General features: G+C 48.4%; 1 protein-coding gene and 1 non-coding gene across 2 annotated transcripts; one reads left to right on the forward strand and one right to left on the reverse strand.

The window, feature by feature from the left end:
- Positions 1 to 218: 218 nt before the first annotated feature.
- TRNAW-CCA lies at positions 219 to 292 on the reverse strand. The gene has a single exon. It is a non-coding gene; the product is annotated as a tRNA-Trp (tRNA).
- Positions 293 to 19,899: 19,607 nt separating this feature from the next.
- On the forward strand, positions 19,900 to 25,062 carry PDX1 (pancreatic and duodenal homeobox 1). The gene is made up of 2 exons (XM_036831881.1): positions 19,900 to 20,485; positions 24,031 to 25,062. The coding sequence occupies exons 1-2, from the start codon at positions 20,071 to 20,073 to the stop codon at positions 24,474 to 24,476; spliced, it is 861 nt and encodes a 286-aa protein (XP_036687776.1). The 5' UTR covers positions 19,900 to 20,070; the 3' UTR covers positions 24,477 to 25,062.
- Positions 25,063 to 25,416: the final 354 nt, after the last annotated feature.

Raw genomic sequence — 25,416 nt, forward strand, 5'->3', positions numbered from 1 at the left:
GGTGGTCAGGAAGCATCAGGCCTGGCTCATGTTTTTCTGTTGGTTGGATGGTTGTAAGATGCCCTATATCACCATGTTGTTCCTCCTGTTCTGGGGTCCCCAACCAGTCCACCTGCTTCTTTCTTTTTTTTTTTTTTTTAATATTTATTTATTTATTTGGCTGCACCAGGTCTTAGTTGCAGTACGCAGGATCTTTAGTTGTGGCATGCGGGATCTAGTTCCCTGACCAGGGATCGAACCTGGGCCCCCTGCATTGGGAGCATGGAGTCTTTAACCACTGGACCACCAGGGAAGTCCCTGCTTCTTTCTACCATTCAGAGCTGTCCTTTGGTATCTCTTATGTTGTTTCCAGAGTTTACTGTTGTACTGAGAACGGAGGAACTGAGGAAGTGAGTCTACACCTTCTCATCTAGACCACAAGTCTGATCTCCTCCTAGTGCCTTTTATTGACTAAACCCAACTGCCAGCAAGAGAGTAAAGGAGCGTGTCAGTGCAATACATAAGGCAGCCTCCCAGAGCACAGAGCAGAATGGAGAAGGGTGAAGAGTGGGCTTGGAGAGGCAAGCAGAGAATATCCAGCACAATGACCATTTTTTGGAGGAAAAATCAAAACGTTTTTAAATATGCAAAGACTAAGAGTATTTACCTATCCCATACCATCATTAAAAGAATGATGAAAGTCATCTGGGGACTTCCCTGGTGGCGCAGTGGTTAAGAATCCACCTGCCAGGCTTCCCTGGTGATACAGTGGCTGAGAATCTGCCTGCCAATGCAGGGGACATGGGTTCGAGCCCTGGTCTGGGAAGATCCCACATGCCCCGGAGCAACTAGGCCTGTGAGCCACAATTACTGAGCCTGCGCGTCTGGAGCCTGTGCTCCGCAACAAGAGAGGCTGTGATAATGAGAGGCCCGCGCACTGCGATGAAGAGTGGCCCTCACTTGCCGCAACTAGAGAAAGCCCTCGCACAGAAACGAAGACCCAACACAGCCATAAATATAAATTAATTAATTAATTAATTAATTAATTTTTAAAAAGTCGAGATCCCTGAATCTTAGGAAAAAAAAAAGAATCCACCTGCCAATGCAGGGGACACGGGCTCGATCCCTAGTCCGGGAAGATCCCACATGGCACGGAGCAACTAAACCCATGCGCCACAACTACTGAGCCTGTGCTCTAGAGCCCGCAAGTCACAACTACTGAGCCTGCATGCCACAACTACTGAGCCTGTGCCCTAGAGCCTGCGAGCCACAACTACTGAAGCCCACATGCCTAGAGCCCGTGCTCCGCAACGAGAAGCCACCGCAATGAGAAGCCCGCACACCACAACGAAGAGTAGCCCCCGCTCTCCACAACTCGATAAAGACCACGTGCAGCAATGAAGACCCAATGCAGCCAAAAATAAATAAATAGATTTAAAAAAAAGAAGAAGAATATCGTCTGAAGAAGGAAAGTAACCTCAGAGGGAAGGATGGAGATGCAACAAAGCAACACTGGAAATGAATAAAATATGTTGGTATATTCAATTAAACATCTGTTAACCTTCCAGAGACCTAATTCTGGTATTTTAGAAAGATGATACTAAGTCCTTAGATAAAACAAGGAATCCAAAAAAAAAAAAAAAACAAGGACTGCAAGGGGTGGTTCAATGAGTAATTAAAATGCAATGTTGTCCCTGTCTTGTTCTGAGGAAGACAGCAGTCTTAGATAACTTTAGACTCTGCTGGAAAATTTTTGATCATAATGGATGTTAAAAAAAATTAAGGGAACTACTAGAAGAACAGCTATTTAACCTATAGTTTCCAGTCACATATACAAGGGAAATGGAAATTATAGAAATTTTTACCAGTTTTAAAGAAGGCAGGAAAAAAGAAGAGGGAAAAGAAACAAGGTCAAAAAAGATGGTAAAGGTAAAACATCTATTTTTGCCATAGAGACTATTCTAATGAACAAATCATTGGATTACGCAAAATACAAATGTTTCAGTGAACTGAAGGCATATCATGGATAGCCTGCTTGGTGCTCAAATGCTTTTAAAAAAATAAGCCTTTGCTTTCTCATGAAAATTGATAATTAACCAGCTCTGTGGAGGATATTGATGTGGGGCGCGGGGGTGTTAAAAATCAATCCCTAGAAAAACTGTTTCTTGCTTCCCTCTCCTCTTTCCCCAGCTGCCTCCCCACCCACCATAAATCTGGACCTTCAAACCCAACCCACTCCTTCCTTTCAGGCCTCTGAGCCTAGCACTTATTCTGATTCAGAAAAAAAACAAAAAACTGTGTGGGGAAAGTAGTAATCACTTAGGAATCTCTTTTGCTACAATTTTCCAAATCAATAAAACACCCAGTAGCAGTGGCTATGCCTAACCCATCTTTAAATCCTCAGACTTAGCAGAATAGTGACACCGAAGTTAGGAATATAAGAAAGAAGGAAGGGAAGAGTAGGAAGGTGGGAGGGAGGGAGGGAGGGTGGGAGAATCAATAAGCATTTATTGTGTGCTTGCTGTGTGCCCAGCACTGAGGAGACAGAACTGCAAAGGCATGGTGTTTACATCTGTGGGCCTGTATCTGATGGTGCTGATGGCCTCAGCTCCATTTGCAGGAATCTGAGATTCCTTGGACCAGATGGAAGCGCTGAGCCCCTGTAAGCCATGCACTGTGCGCTGATGGCGGCCTAACCCCGTGTCTTAGCCATTCGGGCTGCTCTAACAGAGCACCACAGACTGGGTGGCTTATAAGTAATAGAAATCTATTTCTCACAGTTCTGGAGGCTAGGAAGTCCGACATCTGGTCACCAGCAGATTCAATGTCTGATGAGGGCCTGCTTCCTGGTTCAGAGACAGCCTTCTTTTCGCTGTGTCCCCACATGGCAGAGTGGCAAAGGAGCTCTCTGGGGTCTCTTTTATAATTCCAGTCATGAGAGCTCCACCCTCGTGACCTAAGCACCTTCCAAAGGCCCCACCCCCAAATATCCTCACACTGGGGGTTAGAACGTCAGCATACAAATTTTGGGAGGACACAGCCATTCATTCGGTCTCAAGTACCCTGTGCTTGTCCTTCCTCCTGTCACTAGGCAGAGCAAATTAGGTTCACGGTGCGGTTAAAGTCGTGTGACTAAACCCTCTGTGTTGGCAGAATTCTACCAATGCTCTTTCCTCTTCCTTCCCTGCAGGGTGAGAAGGTGACACGTGAAACTTGCTTGTGTGTGTCCTGGGTCATCCGTGCTCAGTCTAAGGACCCGTACCTGACTCAGGTGCATTTCCTTCTAGAACCCAACCTGAGAATGTGCCCATTGCGCTGAGTGCACAAGCAGAGTTGCACATATTTTTATGGAATGAGCAGGACAGTAGGGTCCTAAACCAAAGAATATTTGATAAGAACTGAGATCAAACTGAATCAAAGGGCCTAAAAATCGTGGCAATTTCAAAACCATAAAATAACCTTTAGGAAAGAGAAGAATTTTTAAAATCTACTGTGTAATATTAAATATATGATATATACATTCAGAACACCAAAAGGTAATTTCTTACAATTGCTCTATAATGTTAGGGAACACATTAACATTTCTGGATATCATTTTTTAGCACTTCCAGGTCTAAAAACCAAGATTCTTTGAATGTCTCTGCCAAGTATGAGAAGACGCGTTAGAAACGGTTCCCAGGTACACTCAATGACACACCTGTATGACAGAGGTGAGGCCACTTTGCTACAAAAATGACTGTGAGTAACTTCTGGGCAGCTAGTTTGTGCAGTCATCATAAGAACTTATTCATCCTCCTTGAAGTGAACTGGAATTTTCCAGGCTATAGAGGTTCAAAAATATCTTACTTGAGGTCCCAAGCTCACCTAGCCACCAGGTATGCTCACCTCTGCACTGGGAGGTTTTTTCCTCATCTTTGGGGCTACTGAATGAAGTAGGGAAGAGTAATGAGATAAGTCATCTAATTTGGAAAAAAAATTGCTCAAAAGTGAACAAAAATGGGGACTTCCCTGGTGGTCCAGTGGTAAAGAATCCACCTTCCAATGCAGGGGACGCAGGTTCAACCCCTGGTTGGGGAACTAAGATCCCACATGCCGCAGGGCAACTAAGCCCGTGCGCCACAACTATTGAGCTCGCACACCTCAACTAAAGAGCCCACTGTGCCACAAACTACAGAGCCCACACGCCCTGGAGCCCACGCGCCACAACTAGAGAGAAGCCCGTGCGCCGCAACGAAGACCTGACGCAGCCAAAAAAATAAAGAAAATAAATAAATAAAAATAAATATTAAAAAAAATAGTGAACAAAAATGGGAAGAGTCTGGAGATGATATCCGTTGCCTCCATAAACAATTTCTCTTTTAATCCTCACAACAACCCCATGAGGTATTATTATTATTATTATTGTCATTTCATGGGTAAGAAAAATGAGATTTGTCTCTTTTCATTTCCTAGGGCTGCCATCACAAATTACCACAGACTGGGTGGCTTAAAACGACAGAGATTTATTCTCTCACAGTTCGGGAGTGTCAGCGAGGGGTCAGCGGGCTTGCTTCCTTCTGGAGGCTCTCTCAGGGAGAAACCGTCCCCTGCTTCTGCTAGCTTCTGGCGGCAGGCAACCCTCAGCAGTCCTCGACTTGTAGACACATCACCGTCTGAATCAATCTGTGGTAATCAGCCAACTTTATCTAAAGTTGGAAACACAGCTTCAGCCACATGTTCTCTTTTAGCAAATCTTCCATTTTAGCATCTACCTACGTGGTCAGCAGCCTTAATTAATTCTTTATTAAGGTCACCAGATTCTGGAGTTTCAAATAACTTCTTCAGGTGTTGGCAGAGCCCTTCACCAGATGTATTATTGCTAATGGCTGACCGTGCAGATGCGATGTTGGAAACTCCTGCTGGATTATATGTCCAAGATGTTCCACACACGTGCACCTCTAAATCACTGCCTAGCTCTCTTTAGATCACAGCCACTAAGTAGCAGGGACAAGTCTGAAATGCAGATCTCCTGGCTCTAAGTGCAAAGCGACATTTCAGCTTCTCAGTTTTCTTAGGTTTTTCAGGTTCAAGTCCAGTGGCACACCGTGTGTGCTGGTCTGCTATGGACGCATCTTAACCACCCATCCTGGGCTCTAGAAAACAATCAAGTAAGAAATCTGCCAATTCATCACATGGGAGATTGGGATTGACATATATACACTAATATGTATAAAATGGATAACTAATAAGAACCTGCTGCATAAAAAAAATAAATAAAATAAAATTCAAAAATTCAAAAAATAAAAAATAAAAACCCAATTAAAGCTCCCCGCCACCCGCCCCACCACCAAAAAAAAAAGAAATCTGCCTGTTCACCATCCAGGACTTAAGGACACGTTGTAAGGTTCAGAGAATGCAGAGGGCATGTGCCACGTGGACAAAGTCCTGAGCAAAGGATGAGGAGGACAAGTGCTGATCATGACAAGAGGCAGTTACTCTTCTCAGATGAGAGGACAGTGGAAACAGAGGGAAGAGCTCTTCTGTGGACATCAACATCCCAGCAGTGAACACAACCTGAGAAACTGAGCAACAAAGTACAAAAAAATAGTGGCTCTCCTTATGCCTTTTTCTTACAATAATCATAATCACACGGATCACAGGTGACTATTCCTCGTTTTGAATTTGGATCTAGTAATATTTTCTGCTTCATCACAATGTCCTTTCTATGCTACCTGCCATTTTGTTGGTCTTCGAAGGACAAACGGAAGTTCGCCAGGATGGAGCATGGAAGAGGGCTAATCCCAGCAGCAGCTGGGGGTTTCGCGAGGGCGGGATGCCCCAGGAGATGCTGAGAATGGACATCTGATGGAGTAGGTGGTGCTTGGGGAAGTGAGGATTTGTGAGAAAGGCGGCTTGAAGACAGGGTTGGTGCCAAGTCGAAGGACTCACTGGGCTTTGCTAAGGGGTTGACTTTATAGGCACTGGAGAAAATAGATTTTAGATTGAGAAATTGTAAAATTCACAGTGTAAGGAAAATAACTCTACTGGTAACGTACACATGCTGGGTGTGAAGAAGCAGCATCAGGGAGCCTGGGTAGACACCAGTCACAACTGCCCGGTGAGACCCAATCTTCCCTGAGGCAGTGCCCAGGGCGTTAGGGAAAGACCAATGCAAGAGCTATTTAAGAGGAAGAAAGGACAGAAACTGGGAACCTAGTGAACATGGGTATAAAGCAGAAGTCAAGGACATTAGACAAATCATGGTAGTTGCAATGGGATGAGATGGGTGAACTACTCTTAAATGACTTTCCGGAATCAGGATTGACAACCTAGGACCGGCTGTCCTGTCACACTTTTCCATCCTAAAGCACATGTACTATTTTCCCACCAAATGACAGTCCCATGAACCTTCCTTGACTGACTTTCCTGATTCCCCTTTCCCTTTGTGCCCCCTAAGTGGGGATATCCTCAGGAATTTATCCATGGCTCTCTTTCCCTTTTACACTCAGTCTTTCAGTAATCCAGTCAACACCTAGGTATCCACACACCCAGCCCTGTTCTCTTACTTAGTTCATCTCCAAACGCCTGTAAATCCCTTTAATTTACATTGCCCACTTTCATCCCAAACTCAGCATATTCTAATAAGACTAATCATTATCTTTCCCTGAAAATTGGTCCCCTCTCTCAACACCCTCTTTTCTGTCCACCGTAAAGTTATTTTTTAGTGTCCCAAACTAGCAGCCTTGAAGCCACCTTAGCAGTAAAAGAGCATAGGTCTTGAAGTCAGACAGATTCTGGGTGAACATATATGACCCATCCAGCTGCTAATCATACAACTTTGGGCAAACTAATCAGACTTTCTGACCTCTGCTTCTTCAATAGTAAAATGGGGGTAATAATATTTAACTCAGAGGAATGTCATAAGATGTAAGATGTCCAGGGAATTCCCTGGTGGTCCAGTGGTTAGAACTACGTGCTTTCATTGCTGGGGCCTGGATTCAATCCCTGGTTGGGGCACTAAGATCCAGCAAGCCATGTGGTGTGCCCAAATTAAAAAAAAAAAAAAAGGTAAGATGTCTGGATTTTTCCCTTTTTCTGCTTTCCTGTTATGACTCTAGACTACATATTTTCATATCTCAACTACTCTTTAACAGCATCTGAACTGGTCTAACGACTTTAGTCTCTCATATTCTGGTCCATAATCCACGTTGTCATATTCATATTCCTAAAACACTGCTTTCATCCCGTTAGACACACTTGGTGTGCACAACTGGGTCCTTAAGTATGTCTGAGACACGTGTGTACATGTATGGGCGTGTGCCTCTTCACTCGTTTTCTTGTAACTTACATGAACAGATCTTCCTGCTGCCTTGCACTCCCCTAGTACCTTCCTACAGAGGTGAGCTCGGGGCTCAGACAGTGAGACTCAGTCAATGCCATTATCCCAGTCATTAACAAGCCTGTTCCTAGAACACTGCTCAACTTACAGCCATTTGTTTTCTGGAAGACACAAAGTTCATGAGTTCACGGCACTCCAGAAAACAGCAGTAGCAATGGAAAGAGAAAGGCAGAATTATTTTAGAGGAAAGCCTCCAGCTGGGTGGAAGCCATGATAGAAAACAATATCCCATTGACATTCACTATAATGGCAAACCACTGAGAAATTAACATGATGAAGAACTTTCATGAAAGTTATAAAACCCTGTGAGGTAGTTGCCAGGGACTGGGGGGAGGGGGAGGGGGATTGTTGTTTAATGGGTATAGAGTTTTCAGTTTTCCAAGACGCAAGGAGTTTTGAAGACAGATATGTAACAAGGTGAATACACTTAACACTACTAGCCTGTACACTCAGAAATGGTTAAGATGGTAAATTCTATGTTATATGTTTTTTTTTTTTACTGGTTTTTTTTCTTTTATTTATTTATTTATTTATTTATTTATTTATGGCTGTGTTGGGTCTTCGTTTCTGTGCGAGGGCTTTCTCTAGTTGCGGTGAGCGGGGGCCACTCTTCATCGCGGTGCGCGGGCCTCTATCGTGGCCTCTCTCGTTGCGGAGCACAGGCTCCAGACGCGCAGGCTCAGTAATTGTGGCTCACAGGCCCAGTTGCTCCGCGGCATGTGGGATCTTCCCATACCAGGGCTCGAACCCGTGTCCCCTGCATTGGCAGGCAGATTCTCAACCACTGCGCCACCAGGGAAGCCCTATGTTATGTGTTTTTTAACACAAGTTTTTAAGTTTCTAAAGAAAACTCTGAGTAAAATCCTAAAGGAGATGAATGTGTGCTTCTCAGCTGGGGAATTAATAAAGCAGGAAGGAAAGCTTTAGACTGGGGGACGTGCCCTTGCTGTGGTGTTCCCACCACAGCCTACACTTGTCTCTATCAGAGAGATCATCTCACTGCATTTCAATTTCCTCTCTAGTTGCCCGATTCCCTACTGGACTACAGGTTCTTTAAAGCAGAGACTACTTCTTCACTATGGCATCCCCTGTACTTAGCACAGGTAGGTGATTCATAAATATTTGTTGAATATGAATGAATGAGAGCTAGACACTCTATTTGTGTGTTCTTTTTGGAATGCTTCTCACGTATTTATTATGAACTCACAGGGTACAATTCTCTGTGGTAGGTACTATTGTTATTCCCATTTTACAGAGGGGGAAACTGACACGCAGCGAGGTTAAGGCACTTCCCCAAGGTCACACAACTAATAAGTAGTTACACTGGATTCAAACCAGGACAGTCCTGTCCAGCTCCAGAGTCCATGCTTTTAACCACCCGCCAAGCTGCCATTTGGTAGATGAGAAATTTGAACCCTGGTCAGCTGAAAGTCCAAAGTCAAACTGCTAGTAGGTGATGGGGCCAGACCATACCCTACCTGCTTTCAGGAAATAACTGAAAACAGGGCCCCACAGGAAAGCCGAGTGTCTCTCCAGGAGTAGTGTGTTCACCAGCTCCCAGTAAAAGGTGGAAGAACCACACTCTCAGGGCATCTGGAGTTCTTTACTGTGTGTGTGTTTATGAGTTTGCTTCCTTCCCAGCACTGGAATCTAAGACTGGATCCCAGGGATCATGTGTTATTCTGCTTTATCCCCAAAGCCTGCCACAGTGCCTGGTACAGAGTAGACATTCAGACAAGAGTCTACTGGAAGGAGGGAGGGAAGAACAATCTTAAGCCAGCTACCATTTATGACAACAGATCAAGGTCACAGCTCAATGTATCTGTAAGTCTATAAATTCCTGATAAATCTTAGAATTATAAATTCACCTCCTCCAAACTCACCATTTGACCTCATTATGTTTATTATCTTCGTGGAACAGGTGACTACAGTCAGAAAGTTGAGCAATAATTATTTAATGTATAAGTCCTCTGTACATAGCATGAGTATTCAGGCAAATAAACAAACAGTGATCATTGTGAATATTTACAAGGAAGCAATGTTTGCAAAGGTCCAGCTAGTGCACTGTACCATCGACCCAAATTCCAGAAATGGGGATGAAAAGCAAGAGTCGGGCATGGACTGGTTCCAAGTAAACCTTGCCTTGTGAAGGATGGCAGTGGACAGGGCTGGGGAAGCAGGGAGTTATGAATTTCCTGAAATCTCATGCAGAATTTTGTGTGCTTACACACTTGTGCCTTCTTCTGGGGAAATGATCTGTGACATTTATTACAACCTCAAAGAGCTGCTTGACTAAAGCAACAAAATCAGAACTGTAACTTTGGTATCTTTGCTTACTGATTGTAGTACAATGTTTTCCTTCCAGCCAACAAGTGAGAAAGAACTACAATGACGCCTTGGTATAAACTGAAGAAGTGCTTTAGGGCCCCTTGTGGATGGAGAGGGTGAGAGAATGGAGATGAAATTTGTGAAACATTTAGTAACCTGATAGATGTGAAGGCTGTGTGCAAAAATTGGTGCTAAGGTGCTAACTGCTTCGATTCCCCTAATTAGTGATTTTCTTAAAAGTTGAACAAAATCGAGTCTTTTCAAGTACATTTTTGAGAAAAGGGAGCTTGAATTAGATGAAGAATGAGAAGCTGGTCTGGCCATGTGCCTATCTACTTGGTTTCGAGACCATTCCTCCGCCCTTTACCCAACATACTGGTCAAAAAAAAAAAAAATAACTTGTTGAAACACCACTCAACTTTGTTAAATTATTTTTTCAGCTGAAATGTAGATAAACCATCTCCAGTTCTTTTCTTTCCTCATGTCAAGCAATAATCAGAACCAAAGTCCTAGAATATTATAAAGAGTAGATGGAAAAAGATCAGTATTCTTTTCAAAAAAAGCCCCTGGGGCTTGAAGGGATGAGGCTCATAAGGAAACCAGCAGGAGAAAAGGGGGAAATTTGAATGCTTCCCAGTAAGTACTTTTCCTTACTGAACTTCTCTAGTTATTATATTTAAGTTTGGCTACTGGTCATATAAATACAAAAAGGTAAACAGTGTCACTCCAGTCTCTTGAGAAAACTCCAAATTCTGTGTAATTACAGGCCAGGAGACAGATAACCCAGGTTAGGGGCTAGAGACTGTGTTTGTCTTTTTGTTATCACCTGTCACAATTTGCTGGGAAGGTAAGAAAACACTGCTGTTTATCTGGATTCATGGCAATCTCTAACTCCAACTTTTAGAAACTTCAAGGTTTGACTGTGACCATGTTGGCAGAGTCTAATAAATTGCTTTGTAAATGAAGCAGACAGCGTTGATTGATTGTGCTTTACAATACAGCATTAGTAAACACAGAAAAGATTTTCTTCCCCTAAACTGAATTTTAGGTCCATATGTATGTGCCTCTTTCCCAAAAAAACCAATAGAAATTTAGGTCAGTTTATGTATAGGCTGGTCATAAAATCTGGCATACACAGATAAAAATTTTTTTTGTATACATGGAATACAAAATGTCATGTATGGTTGCTTGTGTTCAGACTTTAAGGACACCCTATATAAGGTGTTAGAATGACAGTGAAATGTGAACCAAGTGGGTCTGTTCTGAAAGCTTGGCATCCAAGTGACAGCTTAGGTGTGAATTGGAGCAGTAAAAACAGACTAACTTGATAATTTAAGCCCCTCAGCTTCTACTTTCCCTTCCTTCAGCTATCTGAATGAATCAAGCCAGGAGAATCTCTTTGGCCTGTGTTATCATTAGTTAGTTGCTGTTATGAATGCCTGCATTGTAGGAGAGATGGCTCTCTTCAAACCAAGATATATTTCTTGACTATTGAGCAGAGTCATAAATATTTACATGCAAAGAAATAAACATGGAACACCCAAATCAAAACAGGCCCACTCCCTGCTGTTTTATTTATTCTCTTTTTTTTTTTTTTTAAGTTATACAGCCCGGGCTCAGTTGCCCTGCGGCATGTGGGATCTTCCTGGACCAGGGCCCGAACCCGTGACCCCTGCGTTGGCAGGCAGGCTCCCAACCACTGCGCCACCAGGGAAGCCCCCTGCTGTTTTATTTAGATAGATTGTTCAGCAGAGAGAGCACTTCCTCCTGACTGTGAAGACTTGGGTGTGAATTAGGAAAGCTCTCAGAACAGCACACACACACACACAAACACACACACACACGGCATGTACTGATGCAGGAACGAAAATCAAGTTGACCAGAGGATTCGACATTTAAATGAGAATTTCACATTTAAGGTTTTCAAAATTCAAATAATTGTACAACCACTGATGTTTTATCAAACAAAAAGAAGAAATAATATATATTAGATTTAAAGACCCAAATTCCTTCCCATGTTTTAAAATATTGCGTCTAAGTGATTAGAATTTGGCATGGTTCCTACCTTAGGCACTTTCTCTAGAAACCTAATCCATTTAGAAACATTCTGTGAAAAATAATTTACTATCCAGAAAGTTTTCCTGTTTCCAAGATAAGAAAGCCTGTTCTGCCATCCCAGCAGGCAAGGGTTGTTTAAGTTACTAGATAACAAAGTTGTTATTGATTCTATTATTTTTACTCTTCCTGATTCCCTGCAGTCCAAAGGGAGTTTGTCAGACCAAGAATGATTTTATAAAAAGAAGTAGTTGTTATTATTGTAACTGGCCTCATTGTGACAGATGGGATCCTAGTGTTTTCTCACTGCTCTTTACTCAGGAGCTAGGAGAACAGAAAGCAAACAACCAAGAAACCAACACACTCATAGTAATCTGGATTTCTCAGCGCTGAGCCAGACCACTTGGAAATCAAACACTAGCCACCTCCTGAATGCCCCTTTTAGCCTGTGGTTATTGACCAGCTTAACATTCCCTTATCACATGCTCATGTGGGCAGAATTAAATGGAATTAGCTGCAAATTATATAAAATTCATTTACCTTTAAAGGAAGCTATTTGGTCATGTTCAGTCTAGGGAGCGTATGGCATTAAGACACAAGTTAATGGTACTGCCTGGAGATGGATCAATTTGTTTTGGTTTTATTGTCTCCCTTTATTTGCCCTTATATGTTAGCTGCTGTGCCTGGAAATGCCCAGCTCAACCTCTCTGAGCCCACGCTGGAGCCACATTAACACCCCAAGGAGAGTCCCACTGTTTCTAAAGAGCTCAGTGGTACATGAAAAGATGCTCAACATCACTAATTATTAGAGAAATGCAAATCAAGACTACAACGAGGTATCACCTTACACTGGTCAAAATGGCCATCATCAGAAAATCTACAAACAATAAATGCTGGAGAGGGTGTGGAGAAAAGGGAACCCTCTTGCACTGTTGGTGGGAATGTAAATTGATACAGCCACTATGGAGAACAGTATGGAGGTTCCTTAAAAAACTAAAAATAGAATTACCATATGACCCAGCAATCCCACTACTGGGCATATACTCAGAGAAAACCATAACTCAAAATGACACATGCACCCCAATGTTCATTGCGGCACTATTTACAATAGCCAGGTCATGGAAGCAACCTAAATGCCCATCGACAGACGAATGGATAAAGAAGATGTGGTACATATATACAATGGAATATTTCTCAGCCATAAAAAGGAACGAAATGGGGTCATTTGTAGAGGCCTGGGGACCTAAAGACTGTCATACACAGTGAAGTAAATCAGAAAGAGAAAAATACGTATCGTATATTAACGCATATATGTGGAATCTAGAAAAATGGTACAGATGAACCTGTCTGCAAGGCAGAAATAGAGACACAGTCACAGAGAACAAACGTATGGACATCAAGAGGGGAAAGGGGAGTGGGATGAATTGGGAGACTGGGATTGACATGTATACACTACTATGTATAAAATAGATAACAAGAACCTGCTGTATAGCACAGGGAACTCCACTTCACTTCGCTGTACAGTGGAAACTAACACAACATTGTAAAACAACTATACCCCAATAAAAATAAATTTTTTTTAAAAACCTTATGTGAAATATATGTAAATTCCCATTTATCTCATGAGATTTCGTGCATTTCTTAAGAATAAATTCTTCTGAAATGAAAAAATAATAAAGAGCTCAGTGGGAGAAAACACGATAATAAAGTAAGATCATGCTGATTCTTTCTCTTTAGTCACGCAGAGAAAGAATGGATGTGTAAGAGAGAAGGGGAAATCTACAAAGATGTTTGGGATTTGCATGTGTGTTGTCCAAGCAGAGTTTCAAATAACATGTTTTCTGCACTGACTTGGGCATGTTTCCATGCATTTCCTCACTTTAACCTCACAACAATCTTAGGACATAGAGGTATATTTTAGTTTGAATGTCTGTGCTTCACGCTTGTTCTTTAAGAGTATCTATGAGCCTCCATAGAGCAAATAAATTATAGTTTAAGTGTTTGTTGTTGTTGTTCTCAATTCATAGTGTGCATGAGAATGACCTTGGGTGCATTTGTTTTTTATTTATTTATTTATTTATTTATTGGCTGTGTTGGGTCTTCGTTGCCGCGCGTGGGCTTTTCTCTAGTTGCGGCGAGAGGGGGCTACTCTTTGTTGTGGTGCACGGGTTTCTCATTGTGGTGGCTTCTCTTGCTGCGGAGCACGGGCTCTAGGCCCACAGGCTTCAGTAGTTGTGGCATGCGGACTCAGTAGTTGTGGCTCGCAGGCTCTAGAGCACAGGCTCTATAGTTGTGGCACACGGGCTTAGTGGCTCCGCGGCATGTGGGATCTTCCCGGACCAGGGCTCGAACCCGTGACCCCTGCATTGGCAGGCGGATTCTTAACCACTGTGCCACCAGGGAAGCCCTTGGGTGTATTTAAAATGCAGAATTCCAAGTCCCACGCCAGCCCCATATGATTATTCAGTTGGTCTGGGACTGGGCTCAGAAATCACATGTTATAAGCAACCCAGTGATTTTGACACACACGGAATCACATTTCCAGAAACACTATGAACCCTTGTGATTTCATTGATTGGTAGGAGTCTGTACCTTTGTGGGATTTGCCTAAATGTAATGTGTTGCAATATCTAACTGGAGAAAATAAATGTATTCAAATACAGCTTATCTCTGCACGAGGATACACTGATAAGCCACATCTACCATCGGAAGAATTACCAAGGGGAAAACTCAATGGGGTTGAGACCACAGTCAAATAACGAGCCTTTACTTTAACCTCCGCAAGAGAAGGCATGGATCCACCACAGAAAACCAAGAGTGAGGGTCTCGGCACTGCCGTTCTGAGTTTGGAGCTGCCTCTCCCACTTCAATCCCCGTAGAGTGCTAACTTTAACACTCTTGTATGGGTCTTAGATTTGGGGGACACGCAGAGGAAACACTTTGACAAGGGTGTTTCTACACCCTCACAAAGAGGACCAGGGTGGCAATGACCACCCTTGTGACCTGCAAGAGGCAGGAATGGGGCAGGATTCCAGCCCTGCTTCAGCCAGGACACTAGAATCCTCCTCTCCTGAGACATATGAGGGTTTCCTCTGAGCCTGCGATGACCGCTTCCTCTCCAACCTGGAAATGGAAGAACCATGAGAAATGCAGTAGGAAGGGTCTCTGGCTACCAGACGGGCTTAGATGCTGCATTCCTCACCTATGGGGGGGGGCGGGGAGGTCATCCCAGTAAGGATGTGATTGGCTCAGGTCTTTCTTTTGGGCTTTCCTGGATGTAGAGAAGAAGCCCCGGATCTCCCCACCCCTGTTTCTCTCTGTGTGGTGTGGTCAGGGCTGGCTGGAGAGCGTGCCACCCGGCCCTCCCCTCCTCTATCCCCTTTAAGCAGGGCCCCATTTGGGGGCATATACCCCTAAAACACAGGCATATATCCACCCGGTGCTTCCTCAGTGTTCCTGAATATTCCTTTCCAGGCCTACCTGTCTGGGAATGTCCTTAGACATGGGCTTATGGTAAGAGCTCTGTGGCTCTTTGGGCTACAGCAATTACCAATAGTTAAATGCTTGTAGGCACATTAAAAGCAATGCCAGGGAAGCAAGGAAAAGATGACCACTTAGCGATTGCCTATGAAGTGCCAAGAACATTGAACATTTTGTCTCACTGAAATATCACAAAAATAATAAAAAATATTTCTTGAGTGCTACTATATAGCAAGATAGTATGATGTCATGGCCAGGAGAAATATCATTGAAATATCACAAAAATAATAAAAAATATTTCTTGAGTGCTACTATATAGCAAGATAGTATGATGTCATGGCCAGGAGAATGGATTCTAAAACCAGACCTCCTCAGCTTGGATCTAGGCTCTGCCACTTATTGGCTGTGTGATTCCACAGCCAGTAATACCTCTATGCCTCAGTTTCCTCCACAGTCAAATGGGAATAATAGTATCCACTCCCTGGGATTTTAGTGAGGACTGACATATGTAAAATACTTGCAACAGTATCTGGTTCCATGTGTTTGCTGTTATTATTACTCTATGCGATGGGTATATTATATGGAGCAGTACCATTGGTTTCATTTTACAAATAAGGACAGAGCAGTTTCAGGGAGTTACATAACTTGCCACGGGACACAGCTTGTGCAGGGCAGATTTGGAACACAGGTACATGCAACTCCTAAGACCTTTCCATCATATACCAAAGCCAAAACAAATTTCTACTACTGAATTTGTGTCATCAAAGACATAGCAGACAGGTACAGTAAGAGCTATATAGGTGTTTGATCAATAAATTGAAAATACTCCTCCTTCGAACCAATAAGCCAAGTGAAATGCAGAACGGCTCAGGAAGGCGGCTGGAGTGACCAGAAAGTGTGGGTCAAGGCTTCTTTGGGCTCCAGCAGGAACGTGGAGGTAAGGAAAGGCTCCCAGGAGAACAAAGGATTAGTCAGGAATCGGTGATGGGAGGGGCGGTGGAGGGCTAAGAAAGGGAACCTCAATGGAAGCAAGAAGCTGGTTATCCAGGACTAAGATGAGAAGGGAAATGACAAGGCCTGGGGTTTCTGGAGACTGCATATCTGGATGACAGAGCACAGACGGGAGCCTGGGTGAGAGCCGGGATGAGCCCAGAGCTGCAAGGGCAGCCACAGGGATGCTGGAGGAGGGGCGAGCTTAGACCCTTTGGAGTCTCGACTTCCGTTCCCACTTTTCCTTTCAGCTGCAAAGTAAACTGAGGGCCTCAGAAGGATTAAACAAAAACAGGAGGAAAGAGCTGGTGTCTGGGGGGGGGGGGGGGCAGGGGGAGAAGCACTAAGCCCAGTCCTGGGGTGCAGCCCCCCATGGGCCCCTTCCACTCTTCTTTCACCATAAAGAGAGCCAGTGAGGTAGAGAACGGACAATTGTCCAATTAAATTAGATTTTTAGGCTGCATTTATCTATATGATGGGGGTGCTGAATACCTGGAAAATATTTCAACTCTCCACTTAATTTTGCTCGATTATTTTGTCCTAGGAATCAATGGAAAGTCTTTGATTCAAAGTCTGAGGTCCTTTTTCCTGAACAAATTAGGTTTTCCTTGGCCTCTCTCAGACCTGGGTGCCAGACTCTGAGGAAATCCCGAGTAAGAAGGATGACTACCCTGGGGGGACTAAAAACCGGGTCATCTAGCAAAATTGAAAGTACATTATGGACGAGTATTCTCATTCCATACATCCCATCGTTAGCTTTAGTACTTCAACTCAGGGTATAATTTAATTTTTATTTTTAACAGCAAATTAATTATAAAGGACACCCTCTAATAAATTCCACACAAATTCATCACAAACACAGCCTCAGAGTTAAGTGATGTTCACATATTGTTTTCCCTTTATAATGGAATACAACGGCTTAAAAATTCTCATCGCCAAGCCAAATTCAGCCCTTGGCGTGCTTGTGAAACCACCGAGGAAGACTCAGCCACTGACCGAGAACAAGGTAACCTGTGTTTTCCAGGGGCAAGCCGCGCCTCGGGAAGGGAAGGGGGAAGAGGGCAGGCTAGGACCTCCAATATCAGCGAGGGCCATCAGGACGTCCTGCTAATAAACGACTTTTTCACTGTCCACACTATAATTGGTTTACAGCCTTTTTTGTTTATTTATCCATAAGAGCTGCTGTTAAATGGCTCGAGAAGGCTCTCGCCTAATGGCTCAGTATCGCTCCCGGGCCTGTGCGAGGCGAGAGGGGCGCAGGCGTCAGCGGAGATTCAGAGCGGAAATGCATTTCACCTGTAATGGACTTGGCGCTTTTATGGTACCCTGAGCTATATCCACAGAAGAAACACAACACACGACCTTGCTCGGTGGCGGGTATATGTATGTACATTATAATTAGCCAATCCAAAATCCCCCTACCTTCGTCCCACCTAATAAGAACAATAACAAGCGGCTGTTTGGCCGTGGTTTCCTGGGTCACTTTTTTGGGCAGCCAGCTTCAGCAAATGCTCACTGTGAGGGTGGGGAGGCCTGGGTGGGACATCTCCAGCCCACACCGCCCCCTCCCCCGCGTGTTGTCGTGGTTGTCGTGGTTCAGCCCGGGGTTCCCGGATTTTGCCAGCGCGCGCAGGGGGCGGATTTGCTTTCTGCTGAGTGCCCCTTTTCTTTCTGCAGGGCCGAGCAAAAATATTAAATGGGAGCAAATGAAGCATCGAAATGGAGACCAATTTACAGAAATGTGCAATTAGACGAGAAGTGCAAAGTAAACACTCTGGATCTGGGGGGAGGGGGCGGGCGAGGCCGCAGCAGCGGAGGGGGAGGAGGGGGCTGCTGGAGCGCCCTAGCAGAGGGACCGCCGAGGGGGCGAGCGAGAGGAAGAAAGAGAGGGGGAGGGGGGAAAGGTGGCCGATCTTTGTCCCAAGCGGTGCTGCCGCCCGCTCATAACCACGTCGCCAAGTCAACCCGCGGCGACTCGGCAGATTATCTCCGAGGGTCAACACGCCGCGGCCCGGCAACCCCCCTCCAGCCCTGCCCTCCTGATCGATGTGGTCGCTCGCGGCCGGTGATAGCGGGTCCTCCGCGGACGCCGCGAACAATGGACTCATTGACGCGGGTGCGGAGAGATTAGGTGCGCGGGTCCCACGGCCTTTCGCTCCCTGGCCCCCTCGGACTGCAGGTGGCCCTTTTCCCTGAAGAAATCGCCGGAACTCCCCCCGCTGCCCGGCCGCTCTCAGCCTGCCCTTTGGCGAGAGCCGGCGCTCCGACGATCCCCGGAGCTGCGCGCGTCCCCACCGTCGCGCGGACCACTCGGTGCCCAGCGCTCATCCCAACACAGATGTTGACACGGCACCAGCATCTCACAAGAGAAGGAATCTGCAGAGAAGTCCAGATTCCCAACTAGCTTTTGCTTTTTAATGAAAACGAGGCGTATTTCAGGGTAGCGCACTCAATCCGTATGCAGTCGTATATTTCCACCAGGAGGAAACATATTAAATCTACCTCATAAAGGACTGGATGTAGTTTGCAGTTTAGGAAAGTCAGTGCAGTGATTTCCTCTTGCTGGTTCCTTGTGGTTCACGATCCCTCTTGCCCAGGCTTTTCTGCAATGGTGTCCAGTTTTTCTAAAACCCTCGTGGCGGTTCGAGGACTGTGGTCACTTCGGCAGGACGCCTAAGGCGAACCGGTCGGCGGCGTTGATCCTGCCTGGGTCCGAGGTTATGTGCCAACGCGACCCGGAGACAGTCCGTCTGCACCACTGGATCTGAAAAAGCGTCTCTATTCAGTGAGGACCCCAGAGGGCCCAGAAGTTACCGAATCGGTGGGAGCCAAACACTGACATTGTCATAAAAACGCTGCGCTTTTATTTCTTTTCTGAACGCTCCTCTCCCAGGCCTGCCTTGTTTCAGTCGGACGCGGGAATCGATGTTCTGCAGCTGACGGACTCCGGCCAGGTCTCGGGATCCGTGGGGAGCCATCAAGGATCTGGAAACCGGGTGCCAACCCCCTGCCCCCGCCTCCCAGACACAAGAGGGGACGCTACTTCTTTTGCCCCTTGCCACTCTAGGAACCTGCATTCTGAGCTGGCCAAATGAGCCCCAATTTCCCAAAATCAAAAATTAACAATGCCTTTCCCTTTTAAAAAATTTAGAAGCCACTGTGAATGCTTCTGAAATTATAGTTTACACTCCAGAAATCCCCGGAGCACAGCCATAGGCAAAAACATACTGCGAATCCTGGATCTTTATGTGTCAGTTCACTGACATCACTCGTGGTTGTGTACAAGTTTCATAAATAAAATAGAGCCAACTGCTTCCGACCTGTAGAGCTGGGGTCCGCAAATTTTTTTGATCGTATTCCCTAACAATTTTTTAAAAGTCTGTGTACAACCGCAACAGATGTATATTTATAAATTATACCAATGAACTAATAGGTACATTATCAAACATACAAGGAAAATAGACTGTTTAACGTATGAGGAAAATATGTTTCTATAAATGAACAGAAGGTCTAATAATTTCATTCGTGCCCCACTTTGGTGAGTACTGCCAGCTGCACATACAGGTGTAGTAAACTCTGCTGAGAGAGAAAACTGAAACGTTCAGGCGCTCGTGGGTACCTGGGCCCGGCTTCTTAAGGCAGCCAGCCAGGCCAATAATGGCCTCAGGCTGAGCCACGTGGGGCACAGCGGAGCCTATGGCGCCGCGGCCGCCCGCCCGTCCCGCCGGCACCGGGTCACCTCTCCGAGCGGTGCCGAGCTGTCAAAGCTGCAGGGGTGGCTCCGGGAGTGGGAGCGCCGCACAGCTCCAAGTCCCTGGCTCCAGCCCCCTTCTCCTGGTCCCCAAGGCCGGGCGGCAGCCATGAATGGCGAGGAGCAGTACTACGCGGCCACGCAGCTGTACAAGGACCCTTGCGCGTTCCAGCGGGGCCCGGCGCCAGAGTTCAGCGCCAGCCCCCCTGCGTGCCTCTACATGGGCCGCCAGCCCCCGCCGCTGCCGCCGCCGCCGCCGCCTCCATTCCCCGGCGCCCTGGGCGCGCTGGAGCAGGGCAGCCCCCCGGACATCTCCCCGTACGAGGTGCCCCCGCTCGCCGAAGACCCCGCGGTGGCGCACCTCCACCACCACCTCCCGGCTCAGCTCGCGCTCCCCCGCCCGCCGGCCGGGCCCTTCCCGGATGGAGCTGAGCCGGGCGCCCTGGAGGAGCCCTGCCGCGTCCAGCTGCCTTTCCCGTGGATGAAGTCTACCAAGGCTCACGCGTGGAAAGGCCAGTGGGCAGGTAAGCCTGGCTCCCGCCCGCTTTGTCCTCACCCGCTCTCGGCCCGGCTGCCCCTACCTCCAAGCGCTTCCCAGGACTCGCTCCCAGTTTGCGTCCCCAGCCCCTACGGATGACCTCGAGTCGGACTAAAGCATACAGGGAGCTAACAAGGCCATTCTGCAAAGAAGCGCTTTTCTGGTCCAATTTGGAGCGTCTTTCCCACTCAGCTCTCTTCCTGGCAGCTTAAAGTCCTTCCTTCCCTGTCCGCTGAACTCCAGGAGCCCGCGCGCTCCCTGCGAGCCTAGGCCTGGCCGAGCTCAAGGCTTCGGACCCTCCAATCCTCCCCCAGCTGGGGGTCCGCCCGCCCAGGACTCCGGGGAGTGCGCGTCGAGGGAGCCGAGCAGGGCTCTGGGATGCTCCCGACCCGGCCGGAGCGCGCCTTCGGAGCCCCGGGCCCCTTCTCGCCTTGAGCACCGCCCCCAAGCCCCGCGGGCGGCTCCAGTAAAGAGAGCCAGGCCGCCTCAGGGGCACTACGTAGGTGCAGGAAAGCAGGGAAGGAAAACTGTACCCAAGCGTGCAAAGGGGTCCAGCGGCCGGGGCTGGGGGGTCACCGCAGGGCCGAGGACTGGTCGCTCACCCTCAAAGCCGAGCAGCTGGGAGAGGCGTCTGCGATGCTCATTCACTTTTGAACCAACGAAAGTGTTTGACGGGCTCTCCCCGCGCTGCGTCCCTGCCAGTCAGTTCGAGGAAGGAGATGCCCTCTGGCACAGGCGAAACAGGGGGCCCCGGGCGCCGGCCTGTAACGGAAGGTCTTCCCGGCCCAGAGCCGGCGGCGAGTTCTGGCGCGGCCTGTGCCGCCGCCACACAATCTTATCGCTTCCGTGCCGAAGCCACTTCTAGTCACACCTGCACTGCAAATAGTGGGCTTTTCTTTTCCTTCCAACTAACAGTCGGGAGTCAGGGGCAAGAGGCTGGAGGTGCCCGCGCCCCCGCCCCGGGAATCCTCGGCCCCCGTCCGCCGAGTCTGGCTAGCCTGCCCGACTCTGCCCCTGGCGCAGCCAAGAGGGGCTTGGGGAGATCCGGGCTCGTCCCCGGGGCTCGCCTCTCCCCACTTTCTCGCGAAGGCTGTGTGGGGACCGGGCAGGTCCTGAGGCAGGACAGGGTCCAAACTCGGCCGCGATCTTCCCCACCGCCGACGAAACCACGCACGACCCTTACTCAGCCCGCGCGGCCGCGGCCAAAGGCCTCGGAGCCTTGGCAAATGCGGGATTCTTGGGAGGCGGGAGGACGGCGTCCCTGGGCCGTGGGCGCGGGACTCCCAGTCCGTAGTCTCCTGCCAGGAGCTGCCTCCCGCCCGGCCCCCTCCCCGCGGCGCACTGGGGGCTGGGGGGCGCGCGTTTCTCGAATCCCCGGCCCTCCTCGCGGCTTCCCCAGGAAGAATGCGAGGGAGGATCTGAAAAAGGCTTTCTGCGGTGGGGTAACTTCCCCACCTCCCGGGGGTGTTACACCTGCTCCGGTGGAGCTTGGGCTCGGGCGGACCGAAGGAGCCGGAAAGGAAAACCCGAAGGAAAATCGGCAGCCTTGCGGGGGGATGGGGTAACCCTGGGAGGGTGACTTCCTCGGGCTGGAGGGTCGCGGTCGGAGGGGCCTTTGCCTGCGCCCTCTGACCCAGCGCAGGCTCGGCCCGCCGGGGGGGTCGGGGGCGGGAGGCGCCCTCCGGGCAGCTGCCTGCAGGATGCTGCCGCGGCCAGGGCCCTCCTCCCCGGAAACTCTGGAAGGAACCAAACTTCAAGGGTCTGGGAACCCGCCTGCCCGCTCCTACTGGGGTTTCACACCCCTGGAGAGAAAGAAGTGACCAAAGGGCCTTTATACGTAGATCGGATATGTATACGAGTAACAACAGGAACTTCCAAAATCCTCGCCCTAAGAAATGAACGGCGGCCGCCTCGCTGGCGGGCTTGCCCCTAAACGCCGCCCCCTGCGCCTTGGAGAACAGTGCAGACTGGGGGCCCTGACGTCTTCCCAAAACCACCAACAGCCTCCATCCTACGCCTTCGCCCCCTGCCAACTCGTCCTACGCACAGGACCCCTGGGCTCGTGGGCCTTGCGCAGCCTCTCAGAGCGCTTTGGGGAGGCTGCTGAAAAAGGGCCAAAGTCCCGCGAGGTTGTGGGTTGAATTTACGAACTTCAGAGGACCTTTTTAGATGTTCAAGTCTCCCTCGTTTCTCTCCCAAGCCAAGGAAGGCTTGGAAGTGTTCAGACTCCGAGAGACGCCCCCAGCGAGCAGGACTCTGCTGACTCGGACCGGAGCCTCTGCCTTGGCTTCTGGGCACCTCCTTTTGGCCTGGGGGGAAACCCCTGGTGGGTTGTATTCCAGAAACACACACACTAGCTTTTCAACTCTAGCCAACAGTCGCAGGAGAAATATCACATACCTCTGCCCTACGTACACGCCGATTTAGGCCTCTTCCCGGTGTTTCGCTGTAACTTACCGCCCCAGAGTCCACAGCCTGGGCGCAGTCGTCATGTCACCCAGAAAGGAAAAGATCAGGGCCTGGAGGCACACAGCCGCAAACACCGGGTGAGCGGTGCTAATCTACCAGGCCAGGCCTGGCTGTCGCTTCCTCACCACCCGGGCTCAGGGCTCCTCTACCCTGCCGGGCTCTCAGCTCCCCAGGGGGGGAATCCGGCCCCGCGTCTCCCCTCCCTAGCCTCCCCTCCTGCCTTGGCCAGCATTTGGGGCCCAGGACACAGAGGCTGGGGTTGACAGTGACCTTCTCCGGGGCTCAGAATGGTTTCCCTTCTCGTCTAGGGCAGGTGCCCAGCCGAGGTTAGAATGACAATTATAGAGAATTTACCAGCTCTTAAGTTGGGGCTGACTACAACAATGTAACTTTATAGAGAGATAATATATGGTCAGATATGACAATATATGTCATAACCTCGGGATTTTTATTAGCTCAAGGTTTTTCAAACTGAAGGTTGCACCAATCAGTCGGTCGTGAAATCCTTTTACTGGGTTGAAACCTTGTTTTTAATGAAACAGTAAACAATAGGAGAAATTAGATAGCATCATAGGTGGTAAAGTTTGGTTTAATGTCCTAAATTTTTTGGTGTGGCAGTTATATGTATCAGTGTGTGAACTGGGTGATGATTTGAAATGTATTTGTTACTGTGGGTCATCGTCAGAAAGTTTTTTTTTAATTACTGTATTAAAGACTTTTTTTGCCTTGGTAGAATCCAGACGGTTTAGATATCTATTATGTGCATTTTAATCAGCACCAACCCAAAGAGCGGTTAAGTGAACACATTCTAGAACCACTCGTTGATAGAGCCACGGAGAGAACCCCTGCAGCTTTGACCTCCAAGAAAAGGCAAACCTTACTAGGGAAGGGCTGCGTGCCCCAGACTGGGCTCTCGGATAGAGGGCCTGAGCTCGGTGGCCGGAGCGGCTGGGAAGGGGCCAGGGCTCCCAGGATTGCGCCAAAAGGGTTGGGTTGCACAGGTGGGGACAGGCAGGAGAAGCCACGATCAGGGACCACATTCACGTGCTGTGTCGCCCGCAGGCGGTGCCTACGCAGCGGAGCCGGAGGAGAACAAGCGGACGCGCACCGCTTACACTCGCGCGCAGCTGCTGGAGCTGGAGAAGGAGTTCCTATTCAACAAATACATCTCCAGGCCGCGCCGGGTGGAGCTGGCCGTCATGCTGAACTTGACCGAGAGACACATCAAGATCTGGTTCCAAAACCGCCGGATGAAGTGGAAAAAGGAGGAGGACAAGAAGCGCAGCGGCGGCACCGTGGCCGCGGGCGGCAGGGACGCGGAGCCCGAGCAGGACTGCGCGGTGACCTCGGGCGAGGAGCTGCTGGCGCTGCCGCCCCCGCCGCCCCCCGGTGGTGCTGTGCCGCCCGCGGTCCCCGCCGCCGCCCGAGAGGGCCGCCTGCCGCCTGGCCTTAGCGCGTCGCCTCAGCCTTCCAGTGTGGCGCCTCTGCGACCGCCAGAATCTCGGTGAGAGATGGGGCTCCTCCCTGCCGGGTGGCATCAACCACTCGCAAAGGAGGGAGGGGCGGACCGAGGACCCCGGCTGTGACCACCGGTCCAGGCCGTTCGCTGGGGCAGGAGCTGAGCGGCCCACCCCAGACTGGAGGGGAGAGCCCGGGCTCTGAGGCGCCTAGTGCCAACTGGGGCGCGGTGGGGAGACGCTGGCCCACCTCCTGGAAGGAGAAGAGACGTTTTCTGAAATATCGGGGCTTCTTTGGGTGATACTGTTGGATGGGCAACGTCTGTGCTGCCGTGCAGGTGCCATCACTCCAGAACCGTGGACCTCTTTAGAGAAGCCGGCTCTTCAAAAGACAACAGAAACTATACAAACTGGAACCGTCCCCAACACAGCAGGCAAACTGGACGGAGCGCCGCAACCTGCCCGGGGAACAGAGCCGTTTTTACTCCAGCCTCTGCCTTAACGTTTAGAAATAACCGAAAGGAAACATCTGAAGTTTCAAAGACCTAGTGACATCAATGCCCATGGAATAGAATCATTCCTCCTTCTCCTCTTCTTCTTTTTTAATCCTTTTAGCGGAACCACATCCTTCACCAGCGCACATCCTTCAGCCTCCACCTCTTTCCTCTGAAGAAAAGAACGTCTTGCAAGCGTGGCTGGGCGGTGGCAGGGCTGGGGTGCAGGGGCAGCGGCAGCATCGCTGGACACCCCTTTGTGCCAAAATTCCCAGAGACGGCAAGGGGAGATGGGCCTGGAGCGAAGGTTTTGGGGAAGAAAGACGGCCCCTGAGCAATCACTACACTGAAGATATTTGGAGTTTTCTATTCCAGATGGGGATTTGGTTCCTGATCTCAGGGCAGGGAAGACTGTGTGGACACAATCAGGGTGGCCTGACCCACCTTGGAAACTATCCACAGAGTATGACTTCCACATCCTTAGAAATGATGAAAAC

The sequence above is a fragment of the Balaenoptera musculus genome, chromosome 18 (assembly GCF_009873245.2).
Source record: "Balaenoptera musculus isolate JJ_BM4_2016_0621 chromosome 18, mBalMus1.pri.v3, whole genome shotgun sequence".
Lineage (NCBI taxonomy): Eukaryota > Metazoa > Chordata > Mammalia > Artiodactyla > Balaenopteridae > Balaenoptera > Balaenoptera musculus.

Bases quoted from the DNA above. Each gene is read 5' to 3' on its own strand.
- PDX1 (XM_036831881.1), top strand. From the start codon at position 20,071: ATGAATGGCGAGGAGCAGTACTACGCGGCCACGCAGCTGTACAAGGAC. The intron at 20,486-24,030 runs GTAAGCCTGGCT...TGTCGCCCGCAG, and splicing joins GTGGAAAGGCCAGTGGGCAG to GCGGTGCCTACGCAGCGGAG.